The 24,620-nt window shown below is 40.8% G+C and overlaps 1 protein-coding gene across 1 annotated transcript in view; it reads right to left on the minus strand.

Moving 5' to 3' along the window:
• Positions 1-152: 152 nt before the first annotated feature.
• The window catches only part of LOC140224392 (kin of IRRE-like protein 1), a gene marked incomplete at its 3' end in the record, with an annotated part of 99,907 nt that continues 75,439 nt past the window's right edge, over positions 153-24,620 (minus strand). The window contains 1 exon segment of the mRNA XM_072299086.1: positions 153-290. Within this exon segment, the coding sequence (XP_072155187.1) occupies positions 153-290 (138 nt within the window).

Raw genomic sequence — 24,620 nt, forward strand, 5'->3', positions numbered from 1 at the left:
ACAATTCAATCCTTTTCCAGGCTCATCTCAATGTGTAGTTACGCCTTCATATCAGCCAAGCGACAAATTTATCAACGCTCTCTAATAGGAAGAAATACAATGTTGCCAACTTGGAAAAATCTTGTAGGGGTCAAGCGAGAAAGGTGACTTACCGAGAGGGAATCCGTCCATGACCCACTGGACTTTGCCAGCGAGACTTCCGACGGCGCATTCGAGGGTCACCTCCCCACCCTCGTGCACCGTCGTGTTCCTTGGGAGCACCCGAAAATATTGCTGCGTTTGAGATCCACCTGAAACAAAAAATCAAATTGTTATTTATGTACTCAGCGTCACAAATTCATCAAAGTTGGTCATCATAAAGCTGCCGACGGAAAAAACACTGGAAAAAAAAAAAAAATACGTAGGATCTAGAGTCTAGACTCTTAAAAACATCGACAAGAAAAAGTACTCTTGATTCAATCAGAATCTAGCTTAAATCAAGAACCAAGCCTCTTAATTTGAGCGGATTTCCTTTTGATTAAATCTTAAATCTGATTGAATCAAGTTGAGTCATTTTTCTTGTCAATGTTTTCAAGAGTCTGGACTCTAGATCTAATGTGTTTTTTTTCCAGTGTAAGAACTTTCAACACGATCTTCTTCAACCTTGGCTTAAATTTAAATCCTGCGGATTATAAACGGTAAAACTGTAGACAAAGCAGTAAAAAATTCGGCCCTCGCCGTGATACGCAACGCAAGTCGTCAGTTTTCTCACGAAAGAGCGTAACTTTGTTACAATGTTGCCTAATTTCCCCACGCAAAATACACATTAACGAGAGGACTTGTGGGAATTTCTAATTGAAAATACCGACGCCTCTTCTGACACCATACAAAAATCAGAAAAATTCTCGACAAAAATTTCGCGGGTACATTACTGTAAAAAATTGAATTGTTCGAGTAAATTTTGCAACCTTGGTATGGAGTTACGTTCCTAATGTTCAGAGTGGAAATAAAGGGAACGATTTCATCCATGCCAGAATTGGAGGAAAAACTAGCTTCTGACGAAAAAGCGGAGAAAAAATTAAAGATAATTCTGAAGGATAATAGATATGCTTGAGAATAAAAACTATGGAGAGCTGTAAAGTTTTAATGCCACATCTCGTAAAACTATGGTGGAAGATGGGATCTGAACCCCACTCACGCTGAATTAATTATTACTCTGTAACATAGACGCTGAAACCAGGTCAGTTACTACTTGTAAGGAACAAACAGCTTCACGCAAAGGCGCACTTACGCTGCGCAGAGCGCGGCTTGTTAATGTCCGTAAAAGTATAATTGCCGTGTAGTTTTTGCCTGTCCTCGCTTGAGCTGAAACACAGTCTGAGGAAGTTTGTATGTGCATTTCAATCCATGGTGCATTGTAAAAAATTAAATGCTTCGTACGAACAAAACTCTGCCAAAACAAATGTTATAGCTTCGGCCTCCTACAGAGTATGTATAGTGGTTGTAGCGCTGGCTCTATGCTCAAGATGACCCAGGTTCGATTCCCGATGAGGCGACCTGTGTTTGATGGTTTCCAAAAAATATCACAGAGGTTAAATTTAAGAAATGGATTGGGGGACTAAGCGCGGGATTTGGCCCCTCAGAGCCACTTGAAATTCCCTGAGAGAAATATTTGTGGTTAATATAGGGAGTGAAACAGATAGACAAATTCAAATTTTGGGTTAATCTTGGCACAGTTTGCGATGACTTTAGCGACAAAGAAATTGAAAAACCACGAAATCCCATTATCAATCGAGGGCTTGAGTTTTTAGTATTCCGCTGCTTACGTTAACTGAACTTATGGGTTGTTATTTCTCGCAATGTTGGTAAAAAATGGTTCAAAGCATGCTGCGGAGTTTGTTGAATCCAGCACCCAATTAATTCAATAGCAGCCGTTTATCAGTAATAGTACATAATCTATATGTAATGCTGCGTATACTTGTCAACGTAAATCAAGAACAAGTCGGATTCGGAATGTCACAAATTACAATATTTTCAAACCTTGTTGGACACGAAATAAATCTGAGAACAAAATGTGGCTTGTTTTCTTTGCGTTCGTTGAAGAGGCTAGGCGACAGGGATGTTTTGCTTGCAGAACTTATGAAATAAAGAGAATGGAGGTAAAACGAGAAAGAAAAAGGGAGCAGGGACTGAGCAAGAATGAGAAGGGCGGAGGGAAAGTTTGGAAATTATCCGTGAGAAATGATGACACAGCTAGAGAAGTGGAATTGAGACTGGCGTGAAAACTGACGAGTGTCGGGCGACATAGTTGCCAGGTGGGCGAAAATCCTGATTTTTTACCTGATTTTGGACATTCAATAGACTGCGAAAATGTCATTGATACAAGACCGCGGTTAAACACTTATTTTTTTAAATCGAAAGGTAGGGGCTGTTCCACGATTTCTTGACTATTTTTTCGCATATCAACTGGGCATATCATTCCACGACTATTCTTAACATATTCGATTACGCTTCGTCTTCTTCAATAATGATCTTTCAATTCAGTAAAAAAATATAATAAAAAAACATTACTCGTGCTAATTTTCCAAAATTGCCTCCCTACTCAGCAAATATACCGAAAGCTTCGGGTGCCTAATACTTGGAAGATAAAATTTTGCAGGCATTCATTGGGATCCACGATAAGTTGCTCGTAAAATCGTTCGCTTTACGTATACATATTCACAAAAGTATTTTACTTTCTTTTTAACTCAAGACTTACTCTTCAGTGCATTTTGGTACAAAATTTTTATACATTATTAAGAATATTAATTCAATTTTGTAGAAATACCCAATCCGTTCCGCCGAGTGAAAGTATCGAAGCGTAATATATAAACTTTCACACTCCGAATAAGCGCAGGAGAGAGAGTGATATGCTATCACCATTCCTGTCCACTGGAAAAAAACTCCGGCCGTGGAAGCCGTACTTACGGGCTATATAGACATATCGTCCGCGTTCCGGGCTCAGAGGCCGAAAGTTCTGAGCGTAACACCCGGAACAGTCGCAGCTACGGCTCCAGCACCCGGAGCTTTCAGCTTCTGAGCCCGCAACGGACCGTATATCTACATATATAGCCCTGGATAGACGATCAAATTCCGATCAAAGTAGACATGCTGATGACTGGTGGTCACCATCTACCATCAAATTTTGACGGGCCGCACTTTTTTGTTCAAAGTAAGATCAGAACGGAGTGCCACCATTCATCATTTCCTGCCACAGGAAACATTTCCGCCAAGTTTTTATTTTAAAATGAAGCAAATTAATGAGTTTAAGACTGATGACTCCCGACACTTTGATGCTACTTTGATCGGAATTGGTTCGGGAATTTGATCGTCTATCCAGGGCTTATAGACCGTAACTTTGTTTTCAGTGTGTTTGGTGAGAAACCCTAGAAGGTCAAGATTTAGGAAACTATCGCCGTATTGTCTCGCACCTACTGATTCGTACCAACGACGCGACGCGACGGTAGAGGTGACGCCAAGAAGAACTTTTCCAGAGAAAAGTGAGGCTAGGGACTAAAAGATGAGGGTGGTGGCAACAAAGGAAGAAAAAACTTCTCCCTCGAGTGCGGTTACTCCTTTCGTATGACTAACACGGCTAATACGAAAACTTGCTCAAGTTTCCGAACTGTTATCGCTCTAATTTTTTGATGGACGAGAACTTCCGTAGAATTGAGCGATCATTTGCGCGGACAGACGGTAATGCTTTCATCTTACTTTAATTTTTTATTTGTTTCACCCCGAGTTGACAGGTTTTGTCGCGATGGAAACTTTCTTTTCGGTGGAAAACACATCTTTTTCGGGCTTTCTTCGAAAGAGAACCCTTTGAGGTGGCATGGGCGCATGAGAGGCTCGATAACCAACCAACCCACCGACCAGCCTCTCAAAAATCATACGAACATTCTGTAAACGTTAAATACGTAACGATAAAATCTCTCATAAGGGTTTTGATTTTTCTTGCAGGTCTTCGCTGAGTACTTAAAGTATAGAATATACAGAGCAGGACGAGTTGGACCGATAAAAGGAGAGTTTAAATATTAATAGAAATTCTGTTTCTTTTATTTTTCTACGTAGAGTCAAATATTATTCAACGCAAACAAGAGGAGAAATGAGAAAATCTAGCGAAACTTTAGTTCCTTTTTACGTTATCTTCACGTTGCACTATTTTTTGAAGGTTTTTATGTTCCCTTAAAAATTTATTTATTTCATTATTTTAACCACTTATGTACCATTTTGTGTGAAAAATACGATTCTATAAAAAACCAACGCTACAAGTATTAGGATATACAGAAAAAATAATGATCGATGAAAACAAAACAGGAAAACCCCAAAACACTCAATGGAAAAACTTACTACCTATCTTGAAGGTTCTGAATTACACAGATAAGTACTAATCCTTGGACGTTCTCAAGACCAAAATACTTATGATGGGCCTTTCGCAAAGGGAAAAAATATTTAAAGTATTTTTGGCCCTACCTTTATGCTAAAGAAAAATAATTTTTTTTCTTTTCTTTTTTTCTTTCAATATATAAGTAAGTACAAACCTCTTTTTACTCACGCGGTTGGTTTTCGATTATTATTCAGTTTCTTTTTGGGAGGAAATTTTTCCCCTCGGTGCTAACGCTCAGTAAAATAGTGCTGTTTGGTTAAAGGGATGGATCTCAGCAAATGGAGGGAAAAACACTGAGGAGTTGGCGGCAACCATTCTAATAATAATTGAAAATTTTCAAATGACTGAGCGCGGGTATTATGGTTGAGCCAGTCGTGCCAAAATGTGCATGATAAATATCCTTTTCCTCGAAGTGTACTCAATCTCAGTCTTCACAGTACTTTCGCTTCCTTTACAATGCAAACTAGCTCATTTGCTCTTTAGAATTACATGTATCGCAGTTAATTGAAAACTGCAGATAATCCTAATTCGAGAGACACTGCTTGGAACTTTGACTGGAAAGACTCGTTGAAAAAAGAAAAAAGAAACACCGAAAATATACAATTTCAAGACACCTTTTGAGGTAAATTGACCATTTTTAACAACCTAAGAGGAAATTACGACTTTCTGGATAAATTTACTGACTGCAGAAAATTAGCTTTTCCGTTCTTTGTTACTTGCGATTTTTTTCTGTTTTTCACCCACTAAAAGTTTAAGCAAATCTTTTTCGGTTGACCATCGACGATCTAACTTGTGAATGATCGAGACATTATGCTGATTTTTTTCAATTCTTAACTTATGGTTACAACGCACTGGAAAAAAAACACATTGGATCTAGAGTCCAGACTCTTAAAAACATCGACAAGAAAAAATACTCTTGATTCAATCAGATTCAAGCTTAAATCAAGAACCAAGCCTCTTCATTTTAGCGGATTTCCTTTTGATTTATTAAGCTTAAATCCGATTGAATGAAGAATCCTTTTTCTTGTCAGTGTTTTCAAGAGTACTGGACTCTAGATCTAATGTGTTTTTTTTTTCCAGTGCGTGTACAATATCCATGGCTAAACCATCGGAGGACAACCAAGTGTTTCGTTGCCGTCTTCCTGATCAATTTAGTTGCTTGAAAATGGTCCACACTCACTTTTTCCCACTCGAGCTTGCAAAACGTACAAGTATACACGGTGGCCCACGCGACAACATCGAAAGACATCGAGCTGGAACGTCAAAAGTACATCAGAGTGATAGGAAGTGTGCTTCCGGGGGGACCCGGGACCATGCCTCGCGGCTCCGAGTCAACGTCGAGGTTGAATCAATCATCCGTCCGAATTCCATCAGCTTTCCGAATAATCAATTCTTCATACGATCAAGCGTTTACCTTGACAACCTCGTCTGCCACACGCAACGATTTTGATCGCGATGCTCACAGAAGCTTCTTATTCTTCGCGTTACGAATCACTTCGTTCTCAAGTCTTACATGAGCGCTTTCAACGGACCACAAGACGAGGTACGATATATGGACCGCGTTTAACAGAAAGGAACCAAACCACATCAGCTATTGCCAAATTTAACAGGGGAATTTGATTTTTTACGAGAGAACGTTTGTGCGGATTCCTTTGAAAATTTTAAGGAATTTGCTTTGTATTATGGAGAAAATTCATAGAAATTTGCACAAAAATCCGCACAACCGTTTTCATGTAAAAAATTAAATTGCCCGATTAAATTTGGCAATAGCTAATGTGGCTTGGTTCCTTTCTGTTTAACGCGCTCCATATGTAAAGCATCAGAATGTCTTTGCCTCTTTATCGAAATTTCAAGTAAAATACGATGGATGCATCAACTCTTAAGTCACCCAAGTCTAAAAGTTTAGAGGCAAGTTTAAAAGTCGCGGCCTGCGGATTGTATGAGGGTACCACACGAGCTTTAGATACAGGTCCAAAATACGTCCGAAAAAATGAATCGGACATCAAATAGAAAACAGAGGAAATCGATAAGAAAGACGTATTCGGATTCGTTTTTTACCTTGTCTTCCAGATCTGAGTGACACCTCATCAGCAGCATAGAGCAGAGCCGAGCATTGAGAGTTCACGTCTCAAGTCATAGCGCCTTCAATTTTGGAGATGCAACACGGACATCCATCAAACACGAATAGTTGTATCTCTGCGCCGTCATCAATGCGCCTCCTTTCATTTACTCTTCCATATTGTTTTTGTTTCCGTTTGTCTTATTTATTGTGGTACTTTAAGCGCTACACGAGCAAAACAGCCGAAAGGAGAGACGTATTCGGAGCTATCGTAGTTTTATAATTTCACTCCCGAATTCGAGAAACACCTCTTTGGCAGCATTATAGAGCGGAGCGTTGTGAATGAACGCCTCGCGCTATGGCGCCTTCATTTTGCACATGCAACACGGGCATCCATCAAGCACAAATAGTCGTATCTCTGCGCCGTCATTACCTTGCGACAAACCGATATTTCTGCCAGGCTAAGCAAGAACGCCGTAAATCCATCAAGATTTTCCCTTGTTTTTTGGAACTTAACACTTTATAAAATCAAAACTGTTTTTCCCAAGCACCTCACATTTTCGGGTCAAATCCTTGATAGTTTTTGCGAAATAATTCTGTAAAAACATTACGCCATAGCGCACAAGTTTTTCTGCCATGATACATTGTTTCCAAAAAATGTAAAAAGACGATTACGGCGTTTTTGCGTTGCACGACAGATTCTATTGTAACTTGCGCCGTTCGATTGGAAAAAGAATGTTTTGCGATGTATCTCTGCGATGTAAACACCAATTACTAAAGAGCCAAAGTATAGCTTCCTCATTCACTTTTAATTCTTCCCACGTCATCTCCGAAAGAAAACAGATCGCCCAGCTAGTGCGAGGAGAAACTCGTGCAAATTTACGTCGCTCCTCGAAAGTAACGATTCACGACTCCAACTTGTTATTTGTCTGTTTATGGACGTAATATCGGCATGGAGAGGGATCGAAAAATAAAATATGTTTCGTTTCACCGACTTGGAAATGGGTGGGAACTTTCCCCCACCCCTTCACCCGCATCCTCCTCGGGGCATCAGAGGAGCGGGCAGGGGGATCATATAGATACACGGACAGGGTTTCGCGGGGTTAGGGAAGGCATCGACGAGTTGTAAAACACCCCTAGGTGGGAGCCGAGGGTGCGCGCGGAGCGGGGGCGGGGGCGGTCGGGAACGAAAATATAAAAGCGCAAGTTTCCTCCCTCATATTTATTTCCCTCTATCAACAGATACGGTGTTATTTCAGCATATCTATTCCCGAGCATTGTCTCGAGCTGTTCGATTTAACCTCTTCGAGACGGCGAGTTCGAGGAGCGGGCATTTACGGGGATGGGCGACAGGGATTCCGAACAGCGCTCGATCGATTCGACTTTTGGAGGGATGATGTAAAACCAGCGATTGTTCAATTTTCCCGAAACCTTCTGAATGGATGGGATAAACTGCAGACGATCGAGAGAAGGAGAGGAGTATAAAGGATGTATTGGAAAGACGAGGATGCAGCGAAGGCAACTTCGCTTTTCCTTCGTGATTCCTGGAATCAGCTTTATTGATCAAACGAGATTTTGCCCGTAAGAAAACAACGGCGATCGATATTGTTTTTTTACGGTTGGAGGTTGGTAACTGCACTCAAATACCTAAATATCTAGACTTCCACTTATTTTTCAAAAATAAAATAAAAAAATAAAAAAACAAAAACCTCTTGACAAAAATTTGGCAAAACTCTCTGACTTTACCTTAACTATGAGGGGGAAAAATCTCTGAGCTACTTTAGAAATAGTAAACCTCGTGCTCCCCAATCTTCACTCAAAAATGAAAAAATTCCCTAAAATCCGCAGAATTCCTTACTTTTCAAAGTTGTTGAACTCCCTGAATTTTTTTGGGAGGGGGGAGGGGGGAGGGGAGAAAGGAAAAGAAATTCCAGCAATAATTTTTCCTGACTTTGAAAAAAAGAAATCTCACGACCAATTTTGGAAAAATGAACTTCTCGCATCAGTATATTTTTCTCTCCCAGCGAAAAAATTACAGAACTTCTCAGAAATGATTTCAATCAATTCCTTAACTTTTCCATATTACCACAAACTGCCGCCACCCTCCGCTACAACTAAGATTTACAGCAGTTTTGCCTTTGCAGATATTACAAAGACTCATAGAACTACCGAACTTCAACGTAGTGATGCCTATCCAAAGAGATTCGTCCCAGAACCCAAAAGATCCAGATCTATTTTAATCGGATAGAGCTCCCATTTCGTAGAGATTTTTATGATTAAATATTCAGCGAGGATTGCGTTAATTAGCAGGATTTGAGACAAAAGCAAAATCACGTTGAACACCATCAGACTGTGACGCCAGTTTTAACGTCTCTAAAATGTTATCAATTTCAGACGGAGGTGTTACAACTGTTTTAGTAGGAAAATTTGAAGGATTCCGGGATGAACCGGCAACCTTGCTTCAGATCTGGCACCACCGCTACTACGAGGGATGCATTTAATTGCACGTGGAACTCCTTCACTTTTTATCAGTTCCCAATTAAACTCAGCCACGAGCAAACTCTGGTTCCGAGTTGCTTTATTATCAGTTTGTGTCTGCCCTACCCTTCCTATTGTTCCTCTGATAGCACTTTCGATCCCTGCAAATCACTTATGCTCCCTTTTTGTTGGCCTGGAAATTGACTCTTCTTTACAGCAAATCCATTCCTGTTATCCGATCGCTTCTGTGGATATCACTCTTCGCATTGATTGAAAATAGTTCTCGTAGACACCTTTTTACACCGAATATTTTTCGTTACTGCGATTACCTTTCACTATCTTCGTACAATGTAATATCTTAAAACTGTAAAGCTCTACCTTAAAATGTATACAAGTATTACAGACTGATTGGGGAACATGTCAAGCTCAAAGAAATACTAAATCCATTTACTTTACGTATCTAAGTGGTCAAAACAGAGCGAAAACTGTCAGACTATTTAGGGAGGAAATGCCGAATTTTAGAATTGGATGTTTTGATCTACTAAAAGTGTTAAAAGTTGGTAGAAACATTTAAGAGAGTATTCAAGCTTGAATTTTAAAATGTATATTATTTTTAAAATGACTTGAATTAAAATCGCTAGGTACCTTTCGTACTCGAATTATCAGAATAGCTACGACACAAAAGTAGCTACAAGAATGACGGACAGTAGGAAACGTAACCGATAAGCTGAAAGAGAATGAAGGCGTAAAAGCGACGGTAAATAGAACAAGGCAGCAGAACTGTCTTGCTTTGGTTGTTTTTTTTTCTTCTTCTATTTCTGATTGACACCAAAAAGCTAACGAGAAAAGTATCAGCCAGGATGATACGGGGGTGTGAGGGATGAAAATGGAGGCCGATGAGACGTTTGCGCACGTGAAATAAAAGGCTGGTGTGTAGATATAACTGCAAGATATCTACGAGCACAAAAAAAGACATAGTTTTCATCCTATGCGAAACCATTTCTTGTTAATTGACTGGTTGGAAACAGAACCAAGCGCAGGAAAGAAAAAGGAATGCAAAATTTCTACATGTACATGCTTTCTCTCATTTGTTCCTCCCACGATCTATTTCGAGGGCTGAAGAGAAGAACTAAATGTATTAGCCGGAACTAGTAAGAGAATGGATCCAATTTAGCTCCGAAATAGGTCTTAAACTGATACTGCCGACTTCGTTATCGTTGAATTTCTTTGGCTTTTTCCTTGTTGGATATTTGCGTTTAGTGCTGTAGCTTCCCGCTACTTCCGCGAAAAGTGTAGGCGTGACTGAATAGTATCCGTGAGAAAATATGTTATGAGAAATTTTTTCCTGAAATCCACGAGTTTTGATCATTCTGTTTTTTCGACCACCGCTCAAAGCCGGATATGAAACCCTTCATCTTTTGATGAACCGACCAGCTTAAATAGAATTTTCCAAGAAGAAAAACAATCATCAAACTTTCGGAGAAGTGTATCGGTAAAGTTCAACTGTGAACACGAGTTAATATTCGCTTTCTTTTGGCCTTTACAAGGTTCCATTTTTCTATTTATCATGAACAATTTTTCAAGAGCAAATCAATAGCTATTATTAAAACCTTTAACTTTTTTTAGTTTGCAAACTATTGGCTGTTCACTGGAAAAAACACATTGGATCTAGAGTACAGACTCTTGAAAACATTGACAAGAAAAAGGACTCTTGATTTAAGCAGATTTAAGCTTACATCAAAAGGAAATCCGCTTAAATTAAGAGGCTTGGTTTTTGATTTAAGCTTAAATCTGATTGAATCAAGAGTATTTTTTCTTGTCGATGTTTTTAAGAGTCTGGACTCTAGATCCAATGTGTTTTTTTTCCAGTGTATCAAGTTCTCCTTCCTATTTTCCCCCGCTTATCGCTTAGTGATTCTGCTCATATCCTACAACTCGCTCGGTATAGATGATTATTAAACACCGATGCATCAGCATGTAGTAGTGGCTAAGTTACTTAAAAATTGTTTTAATGGTAAATAAATACATGAGCGGCATCATACCAGCGAAAATACGTGAACTTCCTCAGAATTTTGGGTAAGTATGCACGTTTAAGAAGTTTACCTACGTACAAAAGAAGGAATGGATTAAAATTGGACCGCGTTTAGCAGAAAGGAACCAAGCCACGTCAGCACATGCCAAAAACTGGGCAGTTTAATTTTTTACAAGAGAACATCTGTGCGGATTCCTTTGAAACTTATAAGGAATTTGCTCACACTATGCAGAAATTTCACTGAAATTAACACAGAAATCCGCACAACCTTTTTCATGTAAAAAATTAAGTTACGCAATTGAAGGCAATAGCCGATGGGGCTCGGTAAATTTCTGCTTAACTCGGTTCAATAAATGCCCTACACTGGAAAAAAAAAACACATTGGATCTAGAGTCCAGACTATTGAAAATATTGACAAGAAAAAATACTCTTGATTCAATCAGATTAAAGCTTAAATCAAAAGGAAATCCGCTCAAATTAAGAGGCTGGGTTCTTGATTTAAGCTTAGATCTGATTGAATCAAGAGTATTTTTTCTTGTCGATGTTTTTAACATTCTGGACTCTAGATCGCCAATGTGTTTATTTTCCAGTGTACCTTTTATATTAAATAAACATATAAGTATTTTCTCCGCTCCGCAGGTTATTTGATAACTGAAAACCAACCCTGCTATTTGCAAATAATTACCATAAATTGAAAAATAAGTGCTTATCCTTTTACTAGGTGTAAAAGCGAGTGGATACATATACCATTAGAAATACACCTGGTCTTCAGTGTCAATCGAAAGTGTGGATTGCTGGCGCGGTGTCTCCGTAGGAAGCAAACAAGCCCTCGAAAGTCTGACGACGGGACGAGAAAAATCTTGGGACGAATTTTCAAACTTTCGGTGGAATGTTTGAAGATTTAGGAAATGTTGCGGAAGAACGTGAGGCGGAGCGCTTTGAAGAAGTTGAAGCCGGGTTGATTTTGCTCCCTAATTAATAGCACCGAGATCCCACGTTGCCAAACGGGGCGTGCAAAATACAAACCCGCCGCAGGGATCCCTCGGGATCCGACCGAAACCCGGCAGCACGGCCGGGTAAAACTTGGAGTTAATACAACGTTGCGCTGTCAATAAAACTCCGACTTGACGAAAATACGACGAAAACACGGGGCGGTGCCGAGTCGACCGAGCTCATATCCAACTTGCTGACATTCTCCCCCGTCGGATAATAATAAACCGCGTATCTTCGCGGGGTTCCCGAGGGGAGTTGGGTGGTTTTAGATAAGCAGCTCGGGTAACGCGCGATTCTGATTCTGAGCTTGGCACATTTCCGCGTAGCCTGGAGAAAGAATTTTTAATTACTCCAAGACACAGGGATAGTTGACTCTATCCCCGAGCCCTCTCCTACGGCTTGTTGCTTTCGCGAGAATTAATGAACTCCGCAACCTCAAGCCATGTTTCAATTAGTTGTGCGAAATTTCGGCGGCGAATTAGCTCGGATCACGTCGGTTATTACGTGCGTGTACGGCCCAAGTTTGGCTCGCTCCTCGCCGAGTGTTCTCGTTAGCGGATCCTTGTTAAAATGCGCCGCTTTCTGAACCTATATGAAGAATTCCCGTGTTAACTGAGGAACTGACAATGAGTAGGTCACCAACGCACAAGATGCACTGGAAAAAAAACACATTGGATCTAGAGTCCAGACTCTTGAAAACATTGACAAGAAAAAATACTCTTGATTCAATCGGATTTTTGCTTGAATCAAAACGAAATCCGCTTAAATTAAGAGGCTTGGCTTCTTGATTTAAGCTAAATCTGATTGAATCAAGAGTACGTTTTCTTGTCGATGTTTTTAAGAGTCTGGACTCTAGATCCAATGAGTTTTTTTCCCAGTGGGTTCTATTTTACGGGGATAAAGATGGTTCGATGACACGAATATAACAAGCAGTTCCAACGCCCAAGCGTTGAAGGGCGCTTCTTTGTCAAAGCATATTACTACCAACTTATGTACCCGAAGACTGACGAAGCTGGAATATAAAGTAGGATTCTTTAACCGCAAAACCCTTCAATACTTCAGATCGACCGCGAAGACCTGAACTTTCCACAAGCACTTTGTGATGAATTTAAGTCGGTGGAGAATGGAAACATAAAGGATTCACTGTAAATCAGACGACGGGAAAGAGCGGCGGAACCTCTAAAGCTGGTGCGTCAACGCGATCTAGCGGACAGCGGCGTCGCGACGCCGCGAGGTAGGGCGCGCAGGTCGCGGGGGTGCGGGGCCGCGTGAAGAGGAGTTCAGCAATGGGGAGGGGAAGCGCGGGTCGCGGGGAAGAGAGGGACCGGCCGGCCGGCGGTGACATCGGCGCTGGCTGGACCCATATTCACGGCGTGAACGCAGGCAGCGCTAATGTCTCCGCTAACTGGAGTTGGGGGTCCTTATTCATTCTCTTGGTCCATGACATAACCTTAAACCTTCCGCTCAATGCCGCAAACAGCTGACGTGTCGATGCTGCGCCAAGAAAATGAACCAATCACAAAGTAGCACAGTAATACGTCACTAAAATGAAGAGATCACGTGACTGTTCGTAATATTTTCAAATCGATCTGAAAGTACTGCCTCGGATATAAGTATTTAAAGCATAAGGAGGCCCTAAAATACTTTAACCAGGTAATACGTCCGTGCGAGATTGTTATGCTTAAAAGCAAAACATTTCACGAAAACTTTTACGAATACCAGATGCAGAAAAAAATCAAATTTTCCCGGGTGTACCAGAATGGCGTCATTACCCATAAGGCAAAAGGGCATGTAGTATAGTACATGTTACATCGGGGGAGTCGAACGGTTGGAAAGGGCGCATCTGGTACCCAGAAGCGCCCAATATGGATGAGCACCGGATAATGGTGAGAAAGTTACAGAGCCAAGACCTAGGTTAGGATTTTTGCTACCTATCATCGTGTCAGGTGAATGCGCAATTGGGTTGGTAATACATGGAATCAACCGAGGATTCTTGTACCACTCATTAATGAGGCGGAGGTGTTTTTTTCAACACAGTTTCATCTAAATTGACTGAATACCTCATATGGTGTATAGTATCCATAATTTATCCATAAATATGTTTCATTGGGGGAAACTGGCCGAAAATTTCATATTGATACGACGTTTATCCAGTAAATACGGCAGCGCTTAACACGTGCGCAGCAAAGAGGAAACGATTCCTTCCAGTCTAATAAGGGAATATAAGAGAACTTTCTGCTAAACTGAGCTTCTTGAGCGGTTACTCACAGTCGCGCGTGAGTAGCTCCTCCTCGAGAATTCCGAGAAATTCTTTTAAATTTAATCATTCGGAGTTCTAAGGAATCTCGCGAGGAAAATAATCCCATCTCGGTAGGAGAGTCATTCAACGGTAAAAAGATCTATTAACTATGTAAATATACGGGGAATGAAACTCTTGAAATGGACGGAGGAGAAAAGGTAACGACGTTTACGACGCGCGACGGAGCCATGCTACTTCGTAATATTCGAGGCCTTTCAAAGGAGTTAAATGAGAGTCGGCAATCCGTGCCTGAAAAGGTACATCAATTATTTTTCAATTCATCTCCTCATTACTCAGAAGAAGTCCATTTACGTAAGGGTAAATTAAAAGATTCTTGAAAGGCACCTTACCTATACTGCCGTGCTTGGGAAAAACGCCGTATGAACATTCGAGAGTTGCCAAATGACCTTCGATAAAATATTAATTTTTGAGGAAAGTTACGAATATTTTCCCGACAGATTTCCAAGAACTATGGGTATAATTGCGAATTAAATTATCTGGAAAATTGAAGGAAAAATATTTACAAATTTTCCCGAAAATTTGTGATTTACCAAAAGGAATTTGGCAACGCCTGAAGGTTCATACGGCGTTTTTGCGCTTAGCTCCGTGCTAGTGTGCTGCTGGACTCTCACTGAAAAGTAGCCACCCTCCCTTCTCACTTGCTTCTTGCCCATAACGAAGCTCTCTTTGAAAAAGGCTCAATAATTGGACCACATTTTGCATGAGGAACCACTATTTTTGGCTCATTTTAGAAACAATATAAATGCCATTGGTTTCCTAATGCAGAAATGTGTTATGCTGAAGAGCCAAACATGGTGGTTCCGTAGGGCAAAATGTGATGTAATTGCTCTAGACTGGGATTGAGGGTTGCACTTTGAGACTTAAAAAGAGGAAGCGATTGAGGATATCGATGCGCAAGTGCGAAAAATACGTATCTCGATAATGCGATGCTCAACCTACGAGGATGTCTTACTTTCTTCGGGGGAAAGTAATCAACATGTGTTTTTGCAATTTTGGATGACTATTCAAAGATGAGCGAAGAGATTTCTTCGAAAGTTTCAATGGAAACTGATGGATGGTTTCCCTTTTAAAATAAAGAAAAAATGAAACAAGTGCGAATACTTACAACGCAGGAACCTGCGATTTGGAAACATTAGCCATTAATACGGAAATAAAGCAAAGGAGTGTAACAAATACCGATGGCTTGATTTATTCAGTAAAAATAACGTAAATATGAAATCACAATTTTTTTTAAAAAAATTAAAAAACGGCACGAACGATTTATTTGCAAAGATCCATTTGCTCCCGCCAACAATTCGTAACGATAGCGAGACATGTAACCACTCCATACATTGTACCGTAATTGGACGTATTTATGCTCGAATGAACTATGCACAAACGAACCAATCAAAAAGAACTAGGAAACACGTAAATCCTATTTACATGGTTCCTTTCAATTTAATTCATCTGTTCAAATACCTCCTTTCAGAGTACATAGAGACAGGAAAACTGCAGAAACTCGTACCTCGTTTGCGGTGTTTCAAAATCTCTGCCCAATTACATTTATTTGGAGGAGAACAAATCAATACTATTATTTGAAGTTTTCACATATCTTTCTTCGCCCAGAGAAGAAAAATAACGGAGATTTTCAAGAATTTACGATGAGTAGTTTTCCAGTTAAAAAAATAAAGTACGACAAGGAGTCTGCAACGTCGCAAATCGAGCTACGTGGTCTGGTAGTTCACCGTCGACATCTGCAGTGCTAAGCAAAAATGCTGTACATTCATCAAGATTTTCTCTCGTTTTTAGGAACTTAACGCTTCATAAAATAAAAACTATTTTACCCATGCACCTTAAATTTTCAGGTTAAGTTCTTGATAGGATTTGCAAAAGAATCCTATAAAAACATCGTCTCATGGTACACAAGATTTTCTGCTATGATACATTGTTTCCAAAAAATGTAAAATGGCGTTTACTGCGTTTTTGCGTTGCACGGCAGATATCGACGGTGAAACTACCAAATCACGCATCTCGTTTGCGGTGTTTAAAAATCTACGCTCGCATTTTATTTCTTTGAAGTAGACCAAATGAATATCATTCCTTGAAATTTTCACAGAATTTTCTCCGCACGAAGAGGAAAAATCACGGACATTTTCAAGACTGGACGTTGAGTAGTTTTTCATTTAAAAAATAAAGTATGACGGGAAGTCTGCGACGTCGCAAACCGAGATACGTGGTTTGGTAGTTTCACCGTCGACATGCGAACTCCGCATTGAGAGCTGAGTTGCAACAAACTTGCACCCAAAAACCGACGTGGGTCTCGAAAAAGGCAACATGGCGTTATTTTAAAATCGGATGATTAGAAATAAGGGACGGCCGGAGGGGGAGGGGACAAGGGTGACGTCACCGGGTTTCCGTCGGCCGAAATGAGGGGCTCCGGTCGGTCCGCGTAATTACTCAAAGGGACTTCAAAGGCGCTTCATTCCGCATTCTCAAAGGCCCCGAAACGCATCGGAATCGCGATTGCCCCCGGGCCTCGGGTCCGAGCCCTAAGCCAAGCCGATTACAATTTACTTTTCGCACTGTCCCGGCTAATTCCCGCTCAAAATCCCCCCCCCCCCCCCGGAGCGCGGAAACCCCACCGATTCGGACCCTCCCCGCCGCAATAACGTCCTCGGAGTCTCGCGACGGCCGGAAGAAAACGCGACTCGCGGGGTATTCTCGCAAAGCTCCTTCCGCGTCTCGCGGGACCAAAGAAACTCGGGCCAGCGTGCAGTCGCCGATTCTGTTCTTTCCACGGCTTACCGTACGTACGAAGCTTTGCCGTTATTTGAACAACATAACTTAATTTCAAAGTTTCCAGACACCCCCGGTTCCTGGTATTAAATAAATAAAAAGGGCTCTCCGACTCATTCCGCTCGAGTCTGCGTAGTTCTGTCTCTTCTGCGCGCAGGTTAAAAAAAGCGAGACCACACACTGAGAAAAAACTGTAATTGAACTTGCCGAATCGGTAATAATTTTACTACTACACGTTGGTAACATTATTTAATGGTAAAAATACAACCTATCGGTTATGACTAGTATTAATTAGATAAGCAGAAAGGAACCAAGCTACATTAAGTACAGCCTTTAACTGGGTGATTTAATTTTTTACGTTAAAAAGGGTTCGTGGCTTTTTGTACAAATTTCAGTGAGATAATAGTTATCTACATAGGACGAAGCAAATTCCTTGCAATTTTTAAAAGAATCCGCACAAACGTTCCCTTGTAAACCACAAACCCAACAGTAAATTGCCCTATTAAATTTGGCAACGGCTGATGTGACTTATTGGTACCTTTTTGCTAAATGAGATCCAATTGGCCATAAGTATGTATTCAAGCGGGCAGGAACTATGTGAAAATGAATTAAATACATGAAAAAAAAAGGGTAACTAAGATTTAACCTTAGAATTCTTACAATAGAAAAATCACTGAATCATTCAGTTGGATAAATGAGGTATTCCCACTCCAAATCGTCCGTCGGAAACAGTAGCGTGGCGTGCTTTACGATACATCGATTTATCTACTATTTGAACCCATGGAAAAGGATCGATAAAAAGGGTGTTCGCAACTAGCAACTAAATAATCGATACTTTAACATGGCTTCAAATGGGGAAATATCGATGATCGATCCATTCATGCCTCGCCAACGGTCTTTATCGTGCCTACGAATGAGACATTATCGATAGACGCATTTAGTGTGACGGCACATCTCGTTATAATTTCGATACCTCGAAAGTCGAAACGTGCCCCAACAAACGAACATGGAGGAATCTGCGGAATATAGGCAGGGGGGGAAGGGGTATTCGCTCGATGGCTGTCTATGATATTACGAGTTTATTTTACAATCAATTCTTGTGATTGTGATCCCAAACGTTTTGGTAAATGAGTAGCTTTCATAATTTTAAAGTCCCGTGGATTAATTGTTTGGTTTCAGGCTAGTTTCAGCATTATTTCGTCAATTGTTCATTTTGGAGGTTATGTTTGTTTGTTGGGGCACATTTCGACTTGCGAGATATCGAACCACCAATATCGCTCCGTGACGTCACCACTAAAATCGTCTATAGGCTATGGTCACCTCGCTGGGAAAATATTCTGTCTGAAAGGAACAAAGAAGGTAGATGCATAGAGCAGGAGCAGCCCACAGCTCACGTATACTAATTTCACGGCGGAGCAAACTCTCCAGCGTTTGCCGTCGCCGTTGGGCACACGAGCCGTCTTCATCTCCTCTGCCGAAGTGCGGCGAGTAAATAAACACATTTCGGGAGAAACAACCCGCTTCCGCGAGGGTTGACAAGGAATCGCGGGAAACATGACAGGTCATTTATCCGCCCAGGATACAGCGAGCGGGAGGCCGCCGGAAAAGGGGGTGGGGGCGGGGTGGCCGGGGGTCCACTTTCAACAAAGAGTCGCCGCCATTAATTGTATCGCCGCGGGCTAATTTCGTCACCACCCTTTTCCGCGGCATGAACTTGACGCCTAAGTCACTCGGCCAACGTCGGGGGGTGGCGGCGCAGCGCGGCGGTGACGTGCGGATTGCATAATAGCCCGGCGCCATGATCAACACTCGAGCGCCGAGGATTTCCCTCTCTCGCCTCCTTTGGCGAGGTAATAAGCTGCCACAGCGATAAATGAGTTATTAAACACTTGGCTTCGTCTTCGGTGCTCCGGGCGAGGTGGTGGGGGGGCCTCCTCGAAAAGTTTGGCAGCTAGTTTTGAGACTTCACCCCTTGGATCGATGGAGGACCCGGCACGATGCGACGTCATGCGATGACGTGATTACGTCAACGTCAACCGGTGGGGAGTATTTGCATTCGGGAGGAAATAAAAGGACTGGGACGTGTGTTAAATTTCGACTGCTGTTTTGTTCGTCGGTTGGTGGATGTGACATTGTGACGTTCCTCGGTGCAATCGATTTATAATCGAAAGAAATGTTAAAGTTAAAAAATGTTCCGAGAGAAGGTGTCGATCCATGAGGCAAAACTTATCGTTTCCTTGCAAGCGATTTATAATTGAAAGCAAATGTTTAAGTTAAAAAATGTTCCGAGAGTAGGTATCGATCAGTAAGGCAAAACTTATCGTTTCCTTGCAATCGATTTATAATTGAAAGCAAATGTTTAAGTTAAAAAATGTACCGAGAAAAGGTATCGATCCACAAAGCAAAACTTATCGTTTCCTTGCAATCGATTTATAATTGAAAGCAAATGTTAATTGAAGTTAAACAAATGTTCAAAGAGAAGGTGTCGATCCATATGGCAAAACTCGTTGTTTCCCTAGTGAACAGCCGTAACTACATTCGAGGGTTATGCATAATTAACTCGAACTTTTCAAGAGCATGAATCAGCAATTTTTGTCAATATTTTCTAATTTTCGATTGTAAACGGAAAAATTTCAGTCAGGAATGTTCAACTGTTGATTAGAACGTGAGTGATCCTGCATCCTTGATTTTTTTTTTTTTTAGTTTTAGTTATTCTGCAAAATATACCGCAAAAAACTCAGCTAATAAAATTTAAAATGGTGAGCAGGATGACGGTAAAATAAGGACCGGTTATGATTTGATTTGGTCAAAATGAATGTGATGGGTAGACCGGTAGATGTTAAAGAGAGAGCCTATAGCCCGCCCGTTAGAAACATTTCAAATCCTGTATACATTTTAGTAAACTTTTTTTGTAGCAGAGCAAAACTAAATAAATTAGGAAATATAAACAAAACTGATGGGTTAAAAGGATGTGAACAAAATTGAGCTGTGAGGACACGTTCACTAAATACGGCAGGCCCCAGGTTCCGCGACACGACAAAACCCCTTCAATTCGCCGTGATACCAAATCTCTCCCGCCACGCTGGTATAGTTGCTCAGTCTACGGCAATGGAAACTAGCGGGCGAAATTGAAGGCGCTTTCACAAAACGCTAGATTGCTAGGAAGATGCACGATACATGAAAGGTGGGAAACTGATGAATTGATTTAAAGACGTTTCAACGTCAAGCCTCGCCGATTTTATAGAGCTCGCGACTGAACCAGCAAAAATTGATAAGAACAAAAATAGTTTTGAATCAAACGAATTATCATTTTTTACAACATGTAATATCAAACCAACACACTGAAAGGATTGATAAGGATTGATCGGTAGGAGCTTTTTTACATGATGCTTTAAAATTTCATAGAGGAGCAAACTCTCGTTTAACAAAAGTAAATACCTCAAAATCGAAGGAAAAGAAGAAAACAAGCTCTTTAAATTGATTGTGAAACCTAGGACGAGATCGGGTGCCTGGGCGACTGTCTATTTTATGTTTTATCTTTTGAAAACCATCCGTTCGGATAAAGATAAGCGCTTCATACGGTAACGGCAGGGCAAACAGGGTATAAGCACTCGCAAAGGGAGGTAGTAGAAGAAGTAGAAGAAGAAGAAGAAGAAGAGGAAGAAGAGGAAGAAGAAGAGGAAGAATAAGAAAAAAACACTCACGAAAGGAGGCAGAAGAAGAAAAAAGAAGAAAACACTCGCGAAAAGAGATGGAAGAAAATGGAAATAAGAAGATAGCACTGTCGAAAAGAGGTGGAAGGAGAAGAAGAAGAAGAAGAAGAGGAGGAAGAAAGCACTCGTGAAAGAATGTGAAAGAAGTAGGAAAAGAAGAAGATTTCCTTGCTTATTCATTGACGTTCATAACCAATATGATTCTTTCCCTCTCCCACAGAATTTCAAGTGAAGGACAAATATTATAAACGAGGCGCAGAAGGGCGCGAAAGAGAGGGAGAGGCGTTGGAAATGGGCGAAACGCGGCAACGCGACGAAACCCGGTGAAGACGGAATAATAACCCGGACTATTTGTTTTGCCTGATCATTTAAACAATGGCACGCGCGATTCGGAATGATAAATGCGTGATAAGCTTGGGGCCTGCGGCATCAGACTTGGCCGGGGCGGGCGGTTTTCCGCGGCGGGCGGCGACAAATTTCGCGAGTTTTCCGGCCGCTTAGGCAATAGCGGGGAGCGCCGTGCCGTGCCGGTAATTACCGCCAATTTACCACCGGTTCACTTTGACGCCCGCCCGCCCGGCCTCGTCCCGTCTCGACCGCCCGGTGCAAAACCGAATCCACTATACTTTCAATTTCCACCGTGGCGCACCATTAATAATCCGGATTCCAAGATCCGAATACTCCCAACACCCGGACTCCTCTCTCAACGCCTTTCGCCCTCCTCCCCCACACCAACCCCCACCGTACCCCACCACTACCCCCAACTTCGCCGATGCCCCACTCAATCGCCGTGCCCGAACCCAGGGGTGCTCCCACAAGTTGCCAAACCCACCTTATTTTTTTACATACTCTGAGAATAATGATTTTTATTGATTTAAGGTTATCGGAAATTCTTCTCTCTAGCCTTATAGATTCTGGTCGATTTTTTTAAAAGTTTCAATTTGTTTTATTTCCCTTTTGTAATAGCTGAGTGAGTGCCCCACCACTACCCTCAACTTCGCCGATACCCACTCAATCGCCAAGCCCAAACCCAGGGGTGCTCCCACAGGTTGCCAGACCCACCTTATTTTTTTTACATACTCTGAAAATGTTTGAATTTGAATGTCATGTAATTTAAACTTTAAAAAAGATTTTACTTTGACTGAAATTGTATAAATTAAATGTTTTTTTTTATTGATTTGAGGTTATCGTAAATTTTTCTCTGTGGCCTTTTGGGTTCTGTTCGATTTTTTTTAAATGTTTCGATTTGTTTTATTTCCGTTTTGTAGCGACTGAATGAACAGCTGAAACGCTATGTGTTCTTTATTCCGTTTTTCAAGGCTTTGTTTTTCGCGTTTTAGCGCTTTTTACATATTGATATAATTACAACTAAGGACGTTATTTCAGTCGAATGAGGAAAAGGCCAGTAGCTTTTTTGGAGAGATAATTGTTGCTCAAGGGTTCAGGGACGAAACTTCAAAATATCCATTAGAGCTGACCTAAAGTTAATAAAAGTTAACTGGAAATGTTCGGAAAAAGTCAACTTTAAGATCCACACAAGTATAACTTTCGAGTGTATTACGGAAATTCAATTTATCAGTGTTTCTGAGATTGAGTTAATTTCTATTCTTCCCCAAAAAGAGAGGTAATAAAGGTAAGGAGGATATAAAAATATTGCTACCCCCTTACCCTTATTAGAAAGTTGCTCGCTTGTACAGATGAAGATCCTTGCAGATTACTTTTATGTGCCAAATCATCCCCATCCCCACCCATTTCTTGAAAATTGGAAACAGCACCGGTATAATAACGTTGCAAGGAACTCCAATCCTTTAAGATTAGGGAACTGAAACCGATACGAGAATGTCAGAATGTTTAAACTTTCATTTACAACTTGTGATTCTGAGGGTTTCGACGTCCGAGTTGGAATATTTTAACAGCATGTCTGATCCAGGCATGCGGAATAAGATTATCTTCATACTTCCGGAGTGTGAAACTCAAAAATTAAGGTTACTGTCACTAAGAACAGTGGTGCCTTATTTTTATAGAAAGCATTTCAAATTTTTCTTTCACGACGTATAGAAATTAGTAGACTGGACTGGCAACAATGCGGCAGTCATGTCTCACCTCTCGAGACAACAGCGTTTCTCATGACGTAAACAATTAGTGCGGACGTCTGCACGCGAAGTTTGGACGAATGTTTTTGGTTGCGGCAAACAGAGATGTTTAACTTAAAAGTATCTCGCGCGGAGAGGAAACACGATGAGGTCCGCTTAAACGGAACGTAGATTTACGAGTATGAATGATTGATTCGAAATGAGAGTTGCCAGCTCCTGTAGGATCTTTGAGACTTTCGTTGAGGGGGCGAGAATACACAGTGAGAGAAAGTAACCAAAATCTTGTGTGGATATTGGGGCTGTGTTGTGTGCGAAGTAACGCAAGCTGTTGATTTATTTTTTTGTGCTAGTTTTTATTGTGTCAAATCGACCAAATCTTTGTGTTGAAAATCTGCGACCTCGTTGACAAGTTGTCCCAGCCTCCAGGATCTAGCCTAGATCTCGTCGGTGGAAATCCAATGCGTTAGCCATTCGCAAGTAGCGACCTCTGAGTGAGAGGAAGGAAACAAGAGTGTACATACAATAAGTTCGGCAGGACACTTTCTTCACGATCCGATGTCTTAGAGTAGCTTAAGGATCGGGTCGATTTAACAAAAAGCTGTGTTGAGCAACCGAGTTCTTTGATTGACATGTCATAAAAAAAGTAAGCCAAAGTAACCCTAGTTATCAAACACGAAAATTCTTATCTGTTTACACAGTAAAAATTTCCGGTGTTACTCTACGTTACTATACTTTGTATCAGATCAACGCAAACCAACTTTGCTCAACACAATTTTGCGTTAAATCGACCCAAACCGTACGCTGGAAAAAAAAAAAAAAAAAAAAAAAAACACATTGGATCTAGAGTCCAGACTCTTAAAAACATCGGCAAGAAAAAATACTCTTGATTCAATCAGATTTAAGCTTAAATCAAGAACCAAGCCTCTGTCGCAGGCAAATAGTAAAATCAGGCATTTTGTGAAATGCCTAGGCAGATAGTCAAATTTAACAGTGTACAAAATCTTGTGAATTTATGGGGAAGAGCTCATGATTTTTCACTATTTTTGAAAAAATAACTCATCAAACCTACGAACTCTTTTTGTCTCTTCCTCTTCAATTGCTTCTCATATTTTTAAATGTTGAAATTCCAAAAATTCTGTATTTTACGACACGCTGAAAATTTCAAGATCAGTCTCTCTTCGGGAGCTAGGAATTGTTTAAAATACTATTGTAAGTGCAAATTTTTACTGAGAATTTTTTCTTGCAGGAGCAATGAATTATTTTGTCTGAAATTAGGAAAAGAATCAGAATTTCAATCTAAGATAGAATATTTGGCTATTTGCCTAGGCATTTGACAAAATGCCTGATTTTACTATTTGCCTGCGACACCTCTAAATTTGAGCGGATTTCTTTTTGATTTAAGCTTAAATCTGCTTGAATCTAGAGTCCTTTTTCTTGTCAATGTTTTCAAGAGTCTGGACTCTATCCAATGTGTTTTTTTTCCAGTGAAGGCTACTCTGAGACATCGGATCGTGAAAAATTGTCCTTCAATATTATGCACTTATGTTTTCCTGCTCATACTCAGAGGTAACGACTTGCAAGTGGCTTGCATTGGAGTATCACCGATGTGATCCAGGTTTGATCTTGATGGCGGCTAGCGACTGATTTTTAACGAGGCCGCAGATTTTCAACAAAAAAATTTGATCAATTCGGCGAGGGGGAAACTAACACAAAAAAATTAACCAATAGCTTGTGTTACTTCGTATTTTACTT

The sequence above is a fragment of the Bemisia tabaci genome, chromosome 4 (assembly GCF_918797505.1).
Source record: "Bemisia tabaci chromosome 4, PGI_BMITA_v3".
NCBI lineage: Eukaryota > Metazoa > Arthropoda > Insecta > Hemiptera > Aleyrodidae > Bemisia > Bemisia tabaci.